The 19,668-nt window shown below is 30.9% G+C and overlaps 1 protein-coding gene across 3 annotated transcripts in view; it reads left to right on the top strand.

Moving 5' to 3' along the window:
- The window catches only part of unc79 (UNC-79 domain-containing protein), a 152,653-nt gene that overhangs the window by 119,687 nt on the left and 13,298 nt on the right, over nucleotides 1-19,668 (top strand). For 2 of the 3 annotated variants that reach the window (XM_076483502.1, XM_076483500.1), the window contains 4 exons: nucleotides 7,327-7,516; nucleotides 9,934-9,984; nucleotides 10,926-11,066; nucleotides 15,730-15,744. In XM_076483502.1, the coding sequence (XP_076339617.1) occupies nucleotides 7,327-7,516; nucleotides 9,934-9,984; nucleotides 10,926-11,066; nucleotides 15,730-15,744 (397 nt within the window). The remainder of the gene's footprint in view (nucleotides 1-7,326; nucleotides 7,517-9,933; nucleotides 9,985-10,925; nucleotides 11,067-15,729; nucleotides 15,745-19,668) is intronic. The other variant, XM_076483501.1, reaches the window with a different exon arrangement.

Below are 19,668 nucleotides of genomic sequence, written 5' to 3'. Positions count from 1 at the left end.
TCACTCATGGGAAAGTTAACAACTAGTCTGAATGAATTTGTAACAGCTTTTATTGGACAGTTAGAAAGCCAGAAAAAAATTAGTGTAGGGTTAATTGTCTATTTTTTGCATGTTATTATTTTATGTTTTTTTGGTGCATTATTTAATTAAATAAAAATTATTTAATTCACTACTACTATTAGTGTGAGATGTGTAAGTTTAGGTATAATCAACAATTAACAAGAAGAAAAGTGAAGATTAGATGAATACTTTATTTCTTGTTATTTCATGTTTATTCTTCATTTATTATTAAAATAAATAGTAGTAAATTAAAAGTATTTCATGAGGTGTACATACGAACAGCATGTAGGTAATGTAATTGAGTAGCATAACATGAGCTGCACATGCCCTAAGTGACTTACAACTTATTATATTGAGGATAGAAGCTAAACATTGTTCAAAGGGCAGTAAAACAATAACATTTAATTATAAAGAGATGTATACTGTGACGAGCTTAAAGCTACCTATGTCTTTTTACATTAGAATTTGAAGTCATCCTAGAAAGAAAAAAAAGGGATTTTTATTTTTTTTCCGGTAAAACATTATATTTTCTCTTTTTTTTCTATCCTAACAGGATCAATCAATTTGACCGACCTTGTAACTACTCCAAAAAATTAAAATTTAAGATATTTGAAATGAGGAAGAGTAATTTTTATCTTAACATGAAAATTACCTTGCACATGGGCTATTCAATATATTCATAGACAAATCTTTAATGTATTAAAGTATTCAGTTAAAAATATGATATTTTATATGTGAAAACTGTATAATGTTTACTGAAAGTTTGAGAACTTTTATGCAGATATACTCACTTTGTTGAAAGTTAGAAGTATTAAATCTGTAAAGACTTGAATTGAGTACAAACAGGTCATGGTCAATTGAATTGACTGAGCAATGTTGAGAGTATTAAGTTGTTACAATTAATATCTATTTTGAATTAAGTTTTATTATTTTATTGTCCTTTGAACCTTGCCTAACTACTGTTCATACTATTAAAAGTTTATAAGTTGTAAATTGATTAAGGAATATGGAGTTTACATTAGGGTATCAAGTTATGTTACCTACAAGCTACTCTGAGTTAATCTTATGCTTAGCTCATGAAATATTTTTATTATAGTATTATTTAACTTACTCAATTTAATCACAATTAACATAAAGATATTCTTATTTTTACACTTTAGTTACTTTTTATAATAATAAATAAAGATTATACATGAAAAACAAAAAATAAAGTGCTTACTCGTGTCTTCTTTCTCATTGCTGTCAACTGTTGATGACAATTGTCAAGTGTTAAATGTTGTGTCTGTATGATTTCATAGCATAAATATATACTGTATTTATGTTAGGCTTAAGATTATTCTGTAGTAGGTGTCTGTGACTTGTTGGTGATAAATTCAGAGATAAATGAACAGCATGCACTCTACTTGTTTACAGAATTATATATACAGTCATGTGAAAAAGTTAGGACACCCTATGAAAGCGTGTGTATTTTTGTAACATTTTTGGATATATAGATATTTAATCTCAATTTTAACAATACTATGAGATTATAGGAATATAACTAAACAATTAAAACTGAAGAAAAGACTTTTCAAAGTCTTTTGTAAATGTAATTCTACAAAAATGCATATTCCAACTGAGGAGAAAGTTAGGACACCCCCACATTTATTCCCACTTAAAATGGCTCAACTTACAGACAGGTGTATCACACCAGGTGCACATGATTAGAAGATTGTTACTCAGCATTTTGAATGAGGCTTGCCCTATTTAAACCTCAGACATTTAGTTTGGTGTGCTCCTGACTGTTGAAGTGAGAGTGAGCACCAGGGTGAGAGCAAAAGAGCTGTCTGAGGCCTTCAGAAAGAAAATTGTAGCAGCTTATGAGTCTGGTAAGGGATTTAAAAAGATTCCAAAAGGTTTTGAAATCAGCCATTCCACTGTCTGGAAAATAGTCAACAAGTGGAGGGCTTTCAAACTAACTGCCAACATGCCAAGGTCTGGTCGTCCAAGCAAGTTCACCTCGAGAGCAGACTGCAAGATGCTAAAAGAGGTCTCCAAATACCCTAACATGTCATCATGGGATCTACAGCAGGCTCTGGCTACTGTTGATGTGAAAGTGCATGCCTCAGAAAGAGACTGCACAAGTGTAACTTGCATGGGAGGTGTGCAAAGAGGAAACATTTGCTCTCTAAGAGAAACATCAAGGCCAGACTGAAGTTTGCCAGAGAGAATGTAGGCAAAGACCAGGACTTCTGGAATAATGTTTTTAGGACAGATGAGTCCAAAATTGAATTATTTGGACACCAGAACAGAGGACATGTTTGGCATAAACCAAATACAGCATCCCAGGAAAAGAACCTCATACCAACTGTGAAGCATGGGGGTGGAAGTGTCATGGTTTGGGGCTGTTTTGCTGCAGCAGGACCTGGACAGCTCACAATCATAGAATCCATCATGAATTCTACTGTGCATCAGAGGGTGCTGGAGGAATATGTGAGACCATCTGTAAGAAAATTAAAGCTGAAAGGAACTGGACCCTGCAACATGACAATAACCCAAAACATACCAGTAAATTCACCAAGGACTGGCTGAAAACTAAGAAATGGAGAGTCTTGGAATGGCTGAGTCAAAGCCCAGATCTTAATCCCATTGAGATGCTGTGGGGTGACTTGAAACTGGCTGTACATGCAAGAAACTCCTCAAACATCTCATAGCTGAAAGAATTTTGCATTGAGGAGTGGGGCAAATTTTCTTCAGACTGATGTCAGAGACTGGTAGATGGCTACAAGAAGCATCTCACTGCAGTTATTTCAGTCAAAGGGGGTAACGCTACCTATTAGGGGGTAGGGTGTCCTAACTTTTTCTTCAGTTAGAATATGCATTCTTGTAGCATTACATTTACAGAAGATCTTGAAAAGTCTTTTCTTCAGTTTTAATTGTTCAGTTATATTCCATTTTGTCTCTCAGTATTGTTAAAATTGAGATTAAATATCTATATATCCATAACTGTTACAAAAATACACAGGCTTTCATAAGGTGTCCTAACTTTTTCACATGACTGTATATGTATGAACTAGTTAAATGTGCACAACAAATTCTTTATACTGCAGAGGCCATAGGGATATCATAAACACTTCTATTTGATTCACTTCTTGTCAGAAGTCCATTTAGACCAGTTCAGTTACTTTAGAATTTTAGTTGACAAGCTAAACTTTTATTTTCCCTATTTCTGTCACACTAGTATTCTGTGCTAATTTCTATTACAAGTTATGATTGTGGTGTGTGTTATTGCAGTTGTATATTGTTCTTCCAGTAATTGTTTGGTCTTCTTTCTTTAAAATATCCTCTGTTTATTTTGTTAAAAAGGCACTCAGTCTGATTCAATTGCTTCAGAAACACTTTTTGATGGAATAAATTATAATTTTTTTTATATTTTTTTTTACTATTACTCTAACATATTGAACACTAGGCTCATCACTTCTGTCACAGTTAACATTAAACTTTTTCTTGGTGTCTTTATTTGTCCATTGTTTCCTATTCATCTCATACTATTGATACATTTATTACTAAATTGTTTGCTCACTATATTCTTAACATTAATTAGTTACAAGTACAACTTCCAATAGTTGTATGCTTTTAACTCTCTTATAATAAAAAGAACAACAACTAAACAGTCATAAAATATTCATTCATCAAATAAAGTAACTAATAATATCTACACAAAAAAGTCTTATACTATAATGACACATAACCCTACTTTATAATTTAGTAATGTACCAAAGAACATAGAATAATAACATACAAAAAGTAGACACTTTCATCTTACTATCACAATTTTTCCACCTTTATAGCGATGCAACAAGAGCTATTACAAATTAATCCAAGCTAGATGGTTTCCATTCTGTAGGAATAAAACTTGTACTAATAGAGAAATTGACAATTGTTTGCTCAGAACATAATGTTACACAAAACGTCATTTGATAGATGAAAACTTTGACTTTCTATTGGTTATATTTAATATTGTATTACTTTGAATTTAATACACCCTCTAATTTAAGATACACCCCACTTTCAAAAAGGGATTTTCAGGAAAAAATAATTTAATGATAATTAGAAAGGAGTAAATATGTTTTAAAAGAGTTTATTAATGAATTAAAAATGTTAATAATGTTTTTGAAATGAAATATAATAAAAAACTACACAGGAAATTTAAAATTTTCATTACAATAACATTTCTTCATGTTTTCTTTATTTAATCAGAATGTTACTCTTATGTTTCTTCTGACTCACTATTATATTCTGAAGTTGAAGCATCTACATCACTTGATTCACCATTGTCCCAAAGAATGTCATCTTGTGTTACATCTTTTGCATTGGATAAACAACATTTTAAAAACGATTTTCTAATAATACCATCTGACACTTCTTTCCAAACTTTTGAAATCCACTTCACTATTGTTGATGCTGATACCCTTTTTATTTTGCCATTCGGTGTCAAAGCATGATTGTCTTTATTCAGCCAAGCATCATATTGTTTAAGGATATGATCTTTGAATTACATGTTAATGGACACATCAAGAGGTTGTAACTGACCTGTCATTCTGCCAGGAATTATTACCAGTCACTGTTTTTGTTCCTTAACCTACACTTGATTGTATTGGAGTGATGGCAACGAAATGCATCCATTACAAATATGTTTTGTTGTTTCAGTAATGCACCAGGCTGACATTCCCATACGCATCCCAACCACTCTTCCATTAACTCTGGTGTCATCTATGCATTTTTTTGTGAATGAACTATTACATATTTGCAAAAATTTTCTTTAGTCAATGTTTTTCTGCTTAATATGACATATAGTGATAATTTATTTCCATCTGCAGTTACACATAGCATGACACTAACTCTTAACTTTTCATAACCAGTGGTTGTGATCAGGAGAGTAGATTTTTTACACCCAATGGGGAGGGGGGATGATTTTTGTAACCACTTATGTGGACTGTTCAATTTGCAAATTGGTGATCTCTAATTACGTGAACCTGAAAGCTGTAAACATGCAGTCACAGAGTAATCTTGTTGCCACGATACTTGCATGTGTACTTAGGCCTACTGACTGATACTTACGAACTATCACTTAGATTGAAAAGCTTAGAAGCATGCCTATATTAAAGGTGTACATTTTGGCTACTGAAAAAGCCTACATCTAGGCAGGCCTGATTATGTAATTCGATTGGTAAAAACATGAGAATCACAAGAACAAGCACACAATTTGTAGGCCTGTGATGCAATAAAACAATTCAACAGAACAAACTGTAGGGGGATGATTGTATGCACCATATCCCCCACCTAAAATGAAGGGGGATGTATACCCCATCCCCCCAGGATCTATGCCCCTGGTTGTGATTGTTACCTGTTTTTCACCTTTGACATTTACAGTGTAGTTGCACGGCATGTTGAAAAAAAGATACCATTTCATCTGCGTTACCGTTTTGTTTCAGGGAATATTGGTTCTTTTGATGTAGACCAATAACATTACATTGATATTCAATACATTTTGTTTCAAAATCTGATGACAGTTTTTGACTAATTGTTGTCCTTTACTGTAATGATAAACCTTCTCTTTTTATAAATTTCTCACACTAGCCATAACTAGTCTTGAAAAAATACCATTATTTCTTGCATATTCTTTTGCTTTTAGCATTAGGACTTTTCTTGTTACAGGCAGTCCTTTATTTCGTAACCCTCTGAAATACATTGAAGCGGCAGCATCAATTTCAGGATGTCTTCCTTTCTTAGGCCAGAAAATGACCTTGTACTTTTCTTACAAGAAAACAACTTGGTTTTCATACCACACCAATGACTTACATTTGCCTCACTCACTGATACTTTTTACTGGATGCATGATTCCCAATCTGTTTGATGCACAAAATAACTTTTCTTTTATATTTGGCATAGTATTCAAAATGCTTTACCATGGATAAAAAACTCGGTAAAAATAAAAAAAACAGTAAAATAGCATCTGAACAACAGAAAAGTCAGACAAAGAGTGAGGACTGTGATATTCAACTACACAGCTAGAGATACTGACATCAACAAATTTGATGTTTTGTACACATATTTTTAGTCTTTCTAAGCTAAATTATTTTTAAAATTTGGTCCAATCTGTTTGTTAATGCAAGAATTTTTCAAAAATCTTTGTTGTTCAAGGAAAATGATGTTTTTGAGACTTTTGAAGAGTGTAAAATAATATATTGAATTTAAGATGTACCTAATTTTCAGTTAATAAAAAATACAGAAAAAGGTGTGTCTTAAATTCAAAGTAATACGGTATATAATTAAATGTAAGAGAGAACTGTTAATAAATTTTGAAAGATTGGACTGACAGGTGGGTGTGGCAAGAGGGGTTTAATTTTCTGTTCAATAGCTTTGTAACCAAACAAAAGTTGAAGACTATAAAAATATTGTTTGTCTGAGCAATTACGATATTATAGAGCAAGTTGTATTTAATTTCTTATTTTTTTGAGAGGTGGTGAATGAAACAGATAAGATGCCTAGAGTAAATGCATTATGTGTGTAACACTAGGGGAAGTTTAGAACTTTTTCAAATATTGCTTTGTAGAAGTAAGAGCTTAAAACTTGTATACTGTTAAAATATAAATTACTAGCAATAAATTTTTGTTATACTGATTGATATAACATAAACAAAATATAGTTTACTAAAATTGTGTACATAAGCTTAAAACCTTATGACATGTTCAGTAAATGATGCCAGTGCAAATAGGGTTAAATAAAATAGATGTAATCTCATGAATACATGTATACATACATGCAGGCTTTCTTTAAGTGAATTCTGCTGTCATTAACCAGCTATGTATTTTTCTAGATCCTAAAATTTAAGCACAACTGTGTTTTTCTTATTGAATATATATAACCATTCTGTGGTTATACCATATTCTGGTGGTAAGGACGCTCAACTCACAGTCTGAAGGTAGTGAGTTTGAATATCTGTTGTTGAACATGTTCATCCTACATGCTTGCCTTTTGATCTGACAACCTGGATGTAAAAATTGTTGGCTTGTAGAATTACTAGCTGAACCTAAAACTAGTTAGAATTAAGGTCGCTGTGAAGGAGAAGATATGTAATCATTTTTCGTCTTTATCAATACTTTGCTAATAAAAATAGGCAGTAAGTATGCATGTACTCAGTTGTACTTTTTCTTTATTGTTGCAGTTTTAGTTATTATGGTTTTTAACATAAATGTGTGGTTTAAAAGTTCCAAATTCTCTTAGTCCAAAGGAGTTCATAGACTGTGTGGCTCACATCCGTCTACTCTCTTGGCTACTACTTGGTTCTCTGATGCACAGTACACTGTTACACAGTGCAACAACTTTTGTTTGTCAGCCTGTTCCACTTGAAGCTAACTGTCACATTGCTGAACATATTCAAGTTATTCTTGCAGGATTTGCAGAACAGTCTAAGGTTTGTCAGTAATTTATCCTTCTTTTACAAACAAGATATTTAAAAAGACATGAAATAGTAACACGTGGTTGTATTGATAGAAACTGTTGTGTTAAATGTCTGCTAATAGGATTTTTTCCTCCAATTTTCATTTGTCTAAAACTGTCTAAGATGTTGTCTGTTGTAAGCTGAAGTGTTGAGATATATGTTACTAATACAGCTGTGGAAAAACAAAAATGCAGTAATTCACACATAACTTGCAATTTTGATAGCCAAAACCTTCACTAAAAATATAAATGCCTAAAGGAAATGGTGTAAAAAATTATTTAGAGATTAACAATTAATAATCAACAATTAGATTCAAAGATGTAACTGAAATGTTTGTAGGTAACATGCAATGTATGAACATGATGATTGTTTATGTTTTACTAAACCTATGAATCTTAGCATTTCTCTTCTGGTTTATTAAACTATCTTATATTTGTATACCAAAACCATTACTATTTTAAACAAATTGCTCATTATCTTACTAAAATGGCTTGAAGTACCAAATCCAGATAAAAAAAAAAAAGGTATATTGTTCCTGGTTCTCTTGTTAATGTTGTGTTGGGTTTAGTGTGTTCATGATATTTTGTGTATTGTGGCTTTAAACCTATATTCCTGCATAGATGTATATCTTGGCTGTACACACAATCCATTTCATATCTTAGTACAATAACATGCTTTCACAGAATTATAGGTTAAGGCTTGGAGTTTCTTAGAATTTCACTTCTTTAAGTATGTAGGTGTTTAAGCATGATACTCTGAAAAAAACAAAAAATATCCTGTAGAAATCAAATTAGGTTGCATGGATAGGCCTCAAGATATATCCAGTTTTATATATTCAATGCAAGTGGAATGAAAGTTGCTAATTTTTAATATTCTGTATACTTATGAACAGAGGTTTTGTTTTACATCTCAACTCTCAGTTAACGTTTTTATATTTGTAATAAAAATGCAGAATTATTTAAAACAGTTTTTATGTAAACTTTTATGTGAATTTTCAATAGTTGATCAATAAAGAAACAAGTTCTAATTTCATAGCCCTTAACCCTACTTTACATGCTCTTTTGATCAATGTGCTGATTGTATAGGGTCAAAAGTGCAATAGTGGTAGAAAATTGTGTTAATGCTTATTCCAAGAATGCTAATAAATAAAAAAATGGCAGAGAAGGAGGTAAGTTCCTGTATTGAAATGAATATTTAGGTAATACGTAAAGGATTTAATCAGAAACCGAAGAATTCCCCAACATTTTATGGATAAGCTCTCTCTTCAGATATAAATTCAATCATTTATGAAAATATAAGACTAAAGAGAAGATGACATTTCTTCTCCATATTTCTATAGAAGGGAACGTAGAAACATTTGTCACACAACAGTTATTAGGTGAGGTTTAGATGTTGCAATTTGATAATATCACTGAAGAAAACTTTGATAAGTTTCATTACCAATAAAGGTGTAGTGTCAAATTTAAGAAGAAAATCCTCTAAATTAAATATATGATGTCATTATATTCATAACCTGCTTGTGTTTAACCTTATTTTTTTATATTACCAGGAACAAAATGATGACATGCAAAGAAAAAAAACACATAATTCACTGGTTGCACTTGCAATAAAGTTTTTTTTTGTTTTTTTTTGCAACTTTTGTATTGTTAAGTTCCCATTTGAAGAGTAAGTTACTGTAAGAAACTATCCACTGATAGATAAACCTTGCAATAATTTTAGGTTTCAAATAGTTTGAAAGCAGTGAATTGTTGAAGTTCTAACTGTTTTTACATTTTGTTTCTAAAGCTGAAGAAATCCTAAATATATGTTTGTCTAAACTGTAAGATTATTTATTTCTACATGAAGTAATTATCTTAACAGGTAATTATGTTTACAATAATTAATAACTTTTATAACTGGAAGCAGTTTATTAGTTTAAGCTCAGTAAAGTGTATTGCCCTTGGACATGGCTATATGTATGTAATTTAGTAATAAGAAGGCATAAATAAGTTCTGTATATAAACTAGATTTAAATAAATACTATCTGTGTTTATGTTAGTTCAATGCTGTAGATGATTTTTTAATGCACCATTTCTTTTAATAAAGTGACATTGCACATAAGGTTGTTGGGTCTGTTATACTATATGTATGATAATTGGCTTTCATGTGAATAGTTACGTGATTCACACTTGATTTTGTTATAAATAACTATGTTACATAGTAGTTTTTTTGTAAGATAAACCATAAATTGATGAGGAAATTAAGGCTGTGTTTCAAAAATTCCCATAGCTATCACGTTAGTCATTTGACAAAATAGCTGTGGTTCGGCTTTGTTTAGGTTTGTTAGTTTTTTGTTGTTTTTTTTATTAGAAGGTACTTTAAAGGGTTAGTCTGCTTGATGTGTTTTTCAGGCTTCCGTCTTGCACATGTCGTCATTGTTTCATGGATTTATCTTATGTCAGGTAATGTCTACTTCATTTATCTAGTTATATTTAAAATTATTGCATGCAATTTATTAATTAAAAACTTGGATCTCAATAAGACTCTTGAACTGTGTAGAAACTGTGGCAAATCATAAAGTTAACGCTACATTTGTGATGTTATTGTGTCTTTATGTAGAGAATGTTCAACTTCAAAGCTGCAAATAATAGTGAAAGTCAAGTGTATGTTATTATTAACTTCCCCTCTGGTTGCAAGAAAACAAAGAAAATATTTTTTTTTGCCAGTTATTGTAGTCTTGTAAAGTGTGAATTAAAATGATTATTTTGTGTATGTAACAATAAATTGTTTACATTTCGTAATCACTCTCAGAGTTCAATTGTGAAGATAATTAGATAATTGTCTACAACAAATTCATGTACTATGCCAGTACTTCATTATCACATTAATTGAAGGAACTGTATTGATACTTTATTAGCTGATCCCTAATACTGGAGGAATTATGTTAATATGTTAGTTACTGTGTCATTCCAGCATGTTTGTGTTTTGGGGTACAAATAATTGGAAATGTATTTTTTTATTTATTTTTGACAAACTTTTCCTACTGTTTTTAACAGTGTAACCCATGTTTTAGTATGGTAATCATTCTTAACTACAGACATACAAAGCTGTGTGTTTTGTTCATAAGTACTGTATTTTCATCTTTATTTTTAGTGCCATATTGTTTAAAAGAGTTATTGTTGTGCTTGCCATTATATTAAGCTAAATATATTGTTCACTTTTAAAGTATATTACTGTGATAGTAAAAATTATACAACTTTCTACATGCTTAAAATGAACAATTATCAAATAGTCTTAGAAGTGAAGCCTTCATTCCTTTCAACCTGTGGTTTTTGTATAATTACTGTTCCAATTAAAGATGACCAGTAAAAAGTTAAGATTATTTATGTTATGTTTTATGTAGCTCTGGACAATGTACTGTGAACACATGGTTTCGTTAAACCCTCCTGGAAGTGAACAGAACACGCAGTGCTCTTTAACTCTTGCCGACTTCTGGGCCAAGGTAACTCCAGGTATCCTACAGCTAGTATGTCACTCGAAAGTGGTAAGTACTGTGTACTATGTAGAAGATTGTATTGAATTAATAATGAATTAAAATGCATCACTTTACACACTGAACACAATATGCTGATACTCATATCATGTATAGATGTATTTCAGTTGTAAAACATACATCTCTGTTTATTATCTTATTGTTTCCTCTCTGTGAACAACAAATACATACGTCTAATCTATCTGTTTATTGTCTTATTGTTTCTTCCCTGTGAACAACAAATACACACGTCTAATTCATCTGTTTATTGTCCTGTTGTTTCTTCCATGTGAACAACAAACACAAACATCTAATCCATCTGTTTATTGTTCTATTTCTTTCTTACCTGGGAAAATTAAACGCACATAGCTAATCCATCTCTCTATTATTCTCTTGTTTGTTTCCCTGTGAACCTCAAACACGTGACATTAGTGTATCTTTGCCTATTTCCCTGTGAACCATAAACATGTGAAATTAGTTTATCTTTATTTATTATCTCCTAGTTTTTTTACTTGTGAACCAAAAACACATATTGACACAAATAATGAAATTTAAAAAATGTGGAGGTGGTTGTAATTGTTTATTGTTACTTGTATTCTTGTTTCTTGTATTTATTTCACTTCATTTGACTATTTTTAGATGGGTTTTGAAACTTTCTAATACATTAGACTACAATTGTTTAATACTGTACATATTTTTTATAGTCATTTTTAGAGTGAATTTAAAAGTTTTTTTAGGTGTAATTTCTGTTGCTTCAGACATGTGAATAATCAACAGATGTTTATTTGAACACTGAATTGAACATTTCTCTCTAATTATGATGGTTAATTAATGGATTAAAGTCTTCCAGTTGAGTTCAATTGTTCAATTGATTTTAGGATGAAATATTGATATAGTGTTCAGTTTAGTGTTCAGAATGGAAGTTTCTTTATTCATTCACAGGTTGAAACAGTTTATTGCAGTGGATATGAAACAAGCCATAAACAAACATTGATTGTATTGTATTTTGTTAAGGAGATATCTGTTGAGGAAATTTAAAGCAAATTTATAACTTTCCTATATTTATGCTAGTCAGTTTGTTTCTTTAACTGGTAATTTAGTGACTCTTTGGTCATTGTGATTAATTACAGAGTATCTTACAATATTAAACTATACACATTATTTTGTGAAAATATGTTTTCCTGGTGTCACAAGTTGTTATGAGGAACTGGTTTAACCAGTGGCAGAAAATGTGGCTTGTGCCTTTATTTATGTTCATACCTTTTAAATTCAACAGTTATAGTCATTGTTGCAGCCAGTTGAACATTTTTGTTCTATTAACCATCTTAGAGACAGTATTGACAGCTGATCAGATGTTTTAAGAGTTCTTAATAAGTTACATACAACATGGGCAGAAAGGAAATTAAACTGGTTTTTTATTCTTAGTGTTTTGAATCTGTTGCTCAAGATTAGAGTTTTTGAAAGCTAGTATAACTATAGGTAAAAAAACAAAAGTTTAAAATATTTGCGTATCAAAAAAATAAGTTCTTACTTTAAAACCTGTAAAATGTGAAATAGTGTTAGTGTGAAGATTCTACAGATGTTTAATGTGTACCAGTCTTGACTCCTAGAGTGATACAGATCTGAGGAGAAAAGTTGGTTGTTGTCTATTGTGGTGGGGTATACTTTTCTTTTGACCTGTTTATGAGCAGCACCTGAGGTCGTCTTAATTTATCAAAACACACTGTAGTGTGTCGTATAGCCATAAAAAACTTGCAATACACACAATGTATTATTAATAGCAGCAATAGTTTAGTGTTTTCCACTTTCTGTATCTTAGGCTGTGGTAACTCAAACTATTACATATTTTCAGTGGATGTGCTTTACTGAACCCCTCACTACATGTACCAAGGCAATTCATTAAGAAATACCTTAGATATTAAGTCTCCAATTTTGATTGGATTTTTTCCTATTCTTTTTCATCACACTTACAGAAAATGTATTAGATAAAGTAAAACATAATTAACTGTTAGGGATTTTTTTCAAATTTGGTAAATTGATAGATCTTTTCAATCTATAATTAGGATTATCATTTTATTCAACAAAACTGCTGAAATTTGACTAAAATTTGTGCAAACACCTACACAAAAAGTCATGTGAGCTGTCAATCCAAAATATTTATTACTGCTTTACTTAAGTGTACAAGTGGACTGTTTTTAGTTTTCTGTCAATCAAATAAAAGGTGGCTGGTTTAGAGCAGCTAAATTATGGGATGAAAGGACACACAGATACATTAGTACTGGTTAGGTCAACAAATCTAGATTAGCAGTTTCAAGTTGAAATATTCAAAAGAATCATACTGGTAAATAGTTATTGCAACTTTTAAACATAAGTTTGCTAAATTTGATGAAATTCTCCTAATATAAAAGCATTCAGCATCATGTGGTATTAGCTTAAGCAATTATTATAAATAATGATGCTTGGTATGTCTGTAACAATTGCATGGGTGTGATAACAAGAAACTGTTAATCTATATTCCATAGTGTTACTATAGAAGAAGCTATTAATACACACATCTAGTTGGTTCTGTAAGTATAGGTTGCAATCTTAAAATTAGCATTGGTTATTATCAAGTGTCACTTTCTTACTTGCTGTTGTTATGGATGTGTATTGACAAAAGGTCATGATATTTAATGAAAATCACCTCAGATGTGAAAGAAAGGTGTGGCTACGAAAGGATTGAACATGCAACTTAATAGAATAAAATTAAACTGAGCAGCCAAACTTGTAGCTACACATTGATAATAATTTTAGTTGAATGTTCATTCTGTAGTTAGGTAGGCCTAGTATTTTGATTTACCAGTTACGAAACATCATGCCCCAATTTGATAAACAAAATGCAGCTTGGCTATTTAATTGATTAATATTTGCTGTAAAGGATTTATCACTGTTATAAGTGTAGCTGTCAGTTTGGTCACCAGTTTTGAGTTCATTTCTTTAAGTTGCACGATCAATCCTTTTTAGTCCATGCCTTTTTTCACACTTAAGGCATTTTTTATTAGATTACACACAACAAGAGGTGTAGGCTATCTGTAGTTTAGTTGTGGTAGGAGTTCTGATAACATTGACTGTAAATTTAAGCATGCATTAGAGAACCTCTGTGATGAATGATGAGGTTCTATTTGTGGCAAAGCAGCTGTTTAACTACAAAAATATATTTGTCTAATACACAACAGTGAACAGAACAAGAATCTTGTTGCGAGTCCCTCTACTGAAAGTAAAGAAACTTAATGAAGTATTTATAGGACTGAAATAGAGGTCATTAGAAGTATGACATAGATCTTTAATTAATCATGACATTATTTTGTACAGAAACTTAATGAAGTATTTATAGGACTGAAATAGAGGTCATTAGAAATATGACATAGATCTTTAATTAATCATAACATTATTTTGTACAGTTATCTGTAATTATTAAGAATTACCATTATAGAACACAAACAAAGGGTATGCTAAGTAAAGGCCTGGTTGTACAACCAACATTCAAAAATGTTAAAGGGTTGCTGTATGCTGTTACTAATTTGACATCCCTTGATGCAGGTTCCAAGTGGTGGAGGGTAAGAGTGTGCTTGATTGTTTTCATTAGGCTTAACTGCAGAATTTCATAAAATTATCTAACAAAATACAGTTGTACTCTTAAGTATCAAGTGTAGTATGTCATGTAAGCAAATATAATTTCATTCATCAACTTATAAAGCCATTTGTGAAATAATATGTAATATCATGCCTATTGAACTGTGGCTTGAAAGAAGGAACTTTAAATAGTCTGATGGTTTTGAAATTGGTTCTCAAAGTGTGAAGACTCCAGTGTATAAAGCTGCATATAAATCCAAAGGAAAAGTGGACTGAACACTGAATAAAACATTTCTTAATGTGCTCGGCTATATTTAGCTACATTGAAAAGTATAGTAATGTAATCAGTGGAACAAATTATGTTTTACTGATATTTAAAGTAAATGTAGGAATTTTACATTAATGTTTTAGAATCATAATGATACTGAGTGAATAACATAAGAAAATCACGACTGAAAAAATTGTGTCAAAAATAACTAAATGAAACCAAATGTAAAAGAATTTAGTTTGTTCTAACAGAATATCCAATGGGTTAACCTAAAAATATGTTGTCAAAAGGACTGCAGCAAAACAGATGAGACCTGAAAGAAAAAAAAAATTGATTTCTGCTAAACTGATGCTAAATGAATTAACATCAAATACACCAGTGAAATGAAATATTTCATCCATTCATGTTTGAGACTGTTTATTGTTTATTCTGTTCATGCCATTCCAATATGCTTGTTCAAAGCTACTATTTTGATGTATTTTTCTATTATTGATATTATCTGTGCTTTGTTAAATTATTGTTTTAACTGAGTTCCCACATTTTAGTTCAAAATTTTTATTGGTGTTTTTGATAATGTGACCAGTGGTTTGTATTTGTATGTACATGGTTTAAAATTATAGTCAGTGGGAATATTGTAATATACTTAACATAAAACATTACAGTCTGTGATACTTTGTGTTAGTTTTAATTATGCTTTAGAGCTGTTAGATAAAACATAGTGATGGTAATTGTGAAGCAGACCTTGTGCTAGTTTCTTTTATATCTTTGTGTTTTGTATATTCATGCTGCTGCTAGGAGGGGCAATATCAGGTTAGATTGTTTTATCTTTATTAACTGTCCAGCATATACTTTCAGAAGTTATTTAAAGATCTGAACAGAAACAGACTAAATGAATATCCTTCAGGAAGGATATTCTTATGAGTTTGAAATTTCAACTTTGACTTCCTTTGATAATAACTTCTAAAGTTAATGTTTCTAACAAAGCAGTCATTTAAGGTGTGAACAGTACTAAAATCAAATGCACTAATATTATTAAACTAAAGTATGAACAGAATACTAAGTCTGTTCTGTAACACACTACAGAATGTAGAAAATTTATTAGTACAAAGATTGACTTGTATGAACAGTATTAAGAGAAAGAATTATGTTAAAACATCAGAAGTATTAAGTTAAATATATATAAAAGCAGTAAATTTGCAGATATTTGGAGAGACAATTTCTAAGCACAAATTATAAGTACATAGATTGTCTTGCAAACAGTAGAATGATGTATTAGACAGTTATGGTATAAGTACATAGATTGTCTTGCAAACAGTAGAATGATGTACTAGACAGTTATGGTATAAGTACATAGATTGTCTTGCAAACAGTAGAATGATGTACTAGACAGTTATGGTATAAGTACATAGATTGTCTTGCAAACAGTAGAATGATGTACTAGACATTTATGGTATAAGTACATAGATTGTCTTGCAAACAATAGAATGATGTACTAGACAGTTATGGTATAAGTACATAGATTGTCTTGCAAACTTTAGAATGATGTATTAGACAGTTATGGTATAAGTACATAGATTGTCTTGCAAACAGTAGAATGATGTATTAGACAGTTATGGTATAAGTACATAGATTGTTTTGCAAACAGTAGAATGATGTATTAGACAGTTATGGTATAAGTACATAGATTGTCTATTAAACAGTAAAATGATGTACCAGACAGTTATGGTATAAGTACACAGATTGTCTATTAAACAGTAAAATGATGTACCAGACAGTTATGGTATAAGTACACAGATTGTCTTGTTAACAGTAGAATGATGTTTGATATAGTTATGGTACAAGTACACGGGTTGTTTTGTTAACAATAGAATGATGTACTAGGTAGTTATGGTATAAGTACATAGATTGTCTTGCAAACAGTAGAATGATGTATTGGACAGTTATGGTATAAGTACATAGATTGTCTTGCAAACAGTAGAATGATGTATTAGACAGTTATGGTATAAGTACATAGATTGTCTTGCAAACAGTAGAATGATGTATTAGACAGTTATGGTATAAGTACATAGATTGTCTTGCAAACAGTAGAATGATGTATTAGACAGTTATGGTATAAGTACATAGATTGTTTTGCAAACAGTAGAATGATGTATTAGACAGTTATGGTATAAGTACATAGATTGCCTTGTTAACAGTAGAATGGTGTACTAGACAGTTATGGTATAAGTACATAGACTGTCTTGCAAACAGTAGAATGATGTATTAGACAGTTATGGTATAAGTACATAGATTGTCTTGCAAACAGTAGAATGATGTATTAGACAGTTATGGTATAAGTACATAGATTGTTTTGCAAACAGTAGAATGATGTACTAGACAGTTATGGTATAAGTACATAGATTGTCTTGCAAACAGTAGAATGATGTACTAGACAGTTAGGGTATAAGTACATAGATTGTCTTGCAAACAGTAGAATGATGTATTAGACAGTTATGGTATAAGTACATAGATTGTCTTGCAAACAGTAGAATGATGTATTAGACAGTTATGGTATAAGTACATAGATTGTTTTGCAAACAGTAGAATGATGTATTAGACAGTTATGGTATAAGTACATAGATTGTCTATTAAACAGTAAAATGATGTACCAGACAGTTATGGTATAAGTACACAGATTGTCTATTAAACAGTAAAATGATGTACCAGACAGTTATGGTATAAGTACACAGATTGTCTTGTTAACAGTAGAATGATGTTTGATATAGTTATGGTACAAGTACACGGGTTGTTTTGTTAACAGTAGAATGATGTATTAGACAGTTATGGTATAAGTACATAGATTGTCTTGCAAACAGTAGAATGATGTATTAGACAGTTATGGTATAAGTACATAGATTGTCTTGCAAACAGTAGAATGATGTATTAGACAGTTATGGTATAAGTACATAGATTGTTTTGCAAACAGTAGAATGATGTATTAGACAGTTATGGTATAAGTACATAGATTGTCTATTAAACAGTAGAATGATGTACTAGACAGTTAGGGTATAAGTACATAGATTGCCTTGCAAACAGTAGAATGATGTACTAGGTAGTTATGGTATAAATACACAGATTGTATTGTTAACAGTAGAATGATATACTAGATAGTTATGGTACAAGTACATAGATTGTCCTGCAAACAGTAGAATTATGTACTAGACAGTTATGGTATAAGTACTAAGATTGCCTTGTTAACAATAGAATGATGTACTAGATAATTATGGTATAAGTACGTAGATTGTCTTGCAAACAATAGAATTATGTATTAGACAGTTATGGTATAAGTACATAGATTGTCTTGAAAACAGTAGAATGATGTATTAGACAGTTATGGTATAAGTACATAGATTGTCTTGCAAACAGTAGAATGATGTATTAGACAGTTATGGTATAAGTACATAGATTGTCTTGCAACCAGTAGAATGATGTATTAGACAGTTATGGTATAAGTACATAGATTGTCTTGCAAACAGTAGAATGATGTATTAGACAGTTATGGTATAAGTACATAGATTGTGTTGCAAACAATAGAATGATGTATTAGACAGTTATGGTATAAGTACATAGATTGTCTTGCAAACAGTAGAATGATGTATTAGACAGTTATGGTATAAGTACATAGATTGTCTTGCAAACAGTAGAATGATGTATTAGACAGTTATGGTATAAGTACATAGATTGTCTTGCAAACAGTAGAATGATGTATTAGACAGTTATGGTATAAGTACATAGATTGTCTTGCAAACAGTAGAATGATGTATTAGACAGTTATGGTATCAGTACATAGATTGTCTTGCAAACAGTAGAATGATGTATTAGACAGTTATGGTATAAGTACATAGATTGTCTTGCAACCAGTAGAATGATGTATTAGACAGTTATGGTATAAGTACATAGATTGTATTGTTAACAGTAGAATGATATACTAGATAGTTATGGTATAAGTACATAGATTGTCTTGCAAACAGTAGAATGATGTATTAGACAGTTATGGTATAAGTACATAGATTGTCTTGCAACCAGTAGAATGATGTATTAGACAGTTATGGTATAAGTACATAGATTGTCTTGCAAACAGTAGAATGATGTACTAGACAGTTATGGTATAAGTACATATATTGTCTTGCAAACATTAGAATGATGTACTAGACAGTTATGGTATAAGTACATAGATTGTCTTGCAAACATTAGAATGATGTATTAGACAGTTATGGTATAAGTACATAGATTGTCTTGCAAACAGTAGAATGATGTATTAGACAGTTATGGTATAAGTACATAGATTGTCTATTAAACAGTAAAATGATGTACTAGACAGTTATGGTATAAGTACACAGATTGTCTTGTTAACAGTAGAATGATGTACTAGGTAGTTATGGTATAAGTACACAGATTGTCTTGTTAACAGTAGAATGATGTACTAGGTAGTTATGGTATAAATACACAGATTGTATTGTTAACAGTAGAATGATATACTAGATAGTTATGGTACAAGTACATAGATTGTCCTGCAAACAGTAGAATTATGTACTAGACAGTTATGGTATAAGTACTAAGATTGCCTTGTTAACAATAGAATGATGTACTAGATAATTATGGTACAAGTACATAGATTGTCTTGAAAACAGTAGAATGATGTATTAGACAGTTATGGTATAAGTACATAGATTGTCTTGCAAACAGTAGAATGAT

This window comes from Tachypleus tridentatus, chromosome 13, assembly GCF_004210375.1.
Source record: "Tachypleus tridentatus isolate NWPU-2018 chromosome 13, ASM421037v1, whole genome shotgun sequence".
NCBI classification, from domain to species: Eukaryota; Metazoa; Arthropoda; class Merostomata; order Xiphosura; family Limulidae; genus Tachypleus; species Tachypleus tridentatus.
This window is presented reverse-complemented; position numbering and strand designations above follow the sequence as displayed.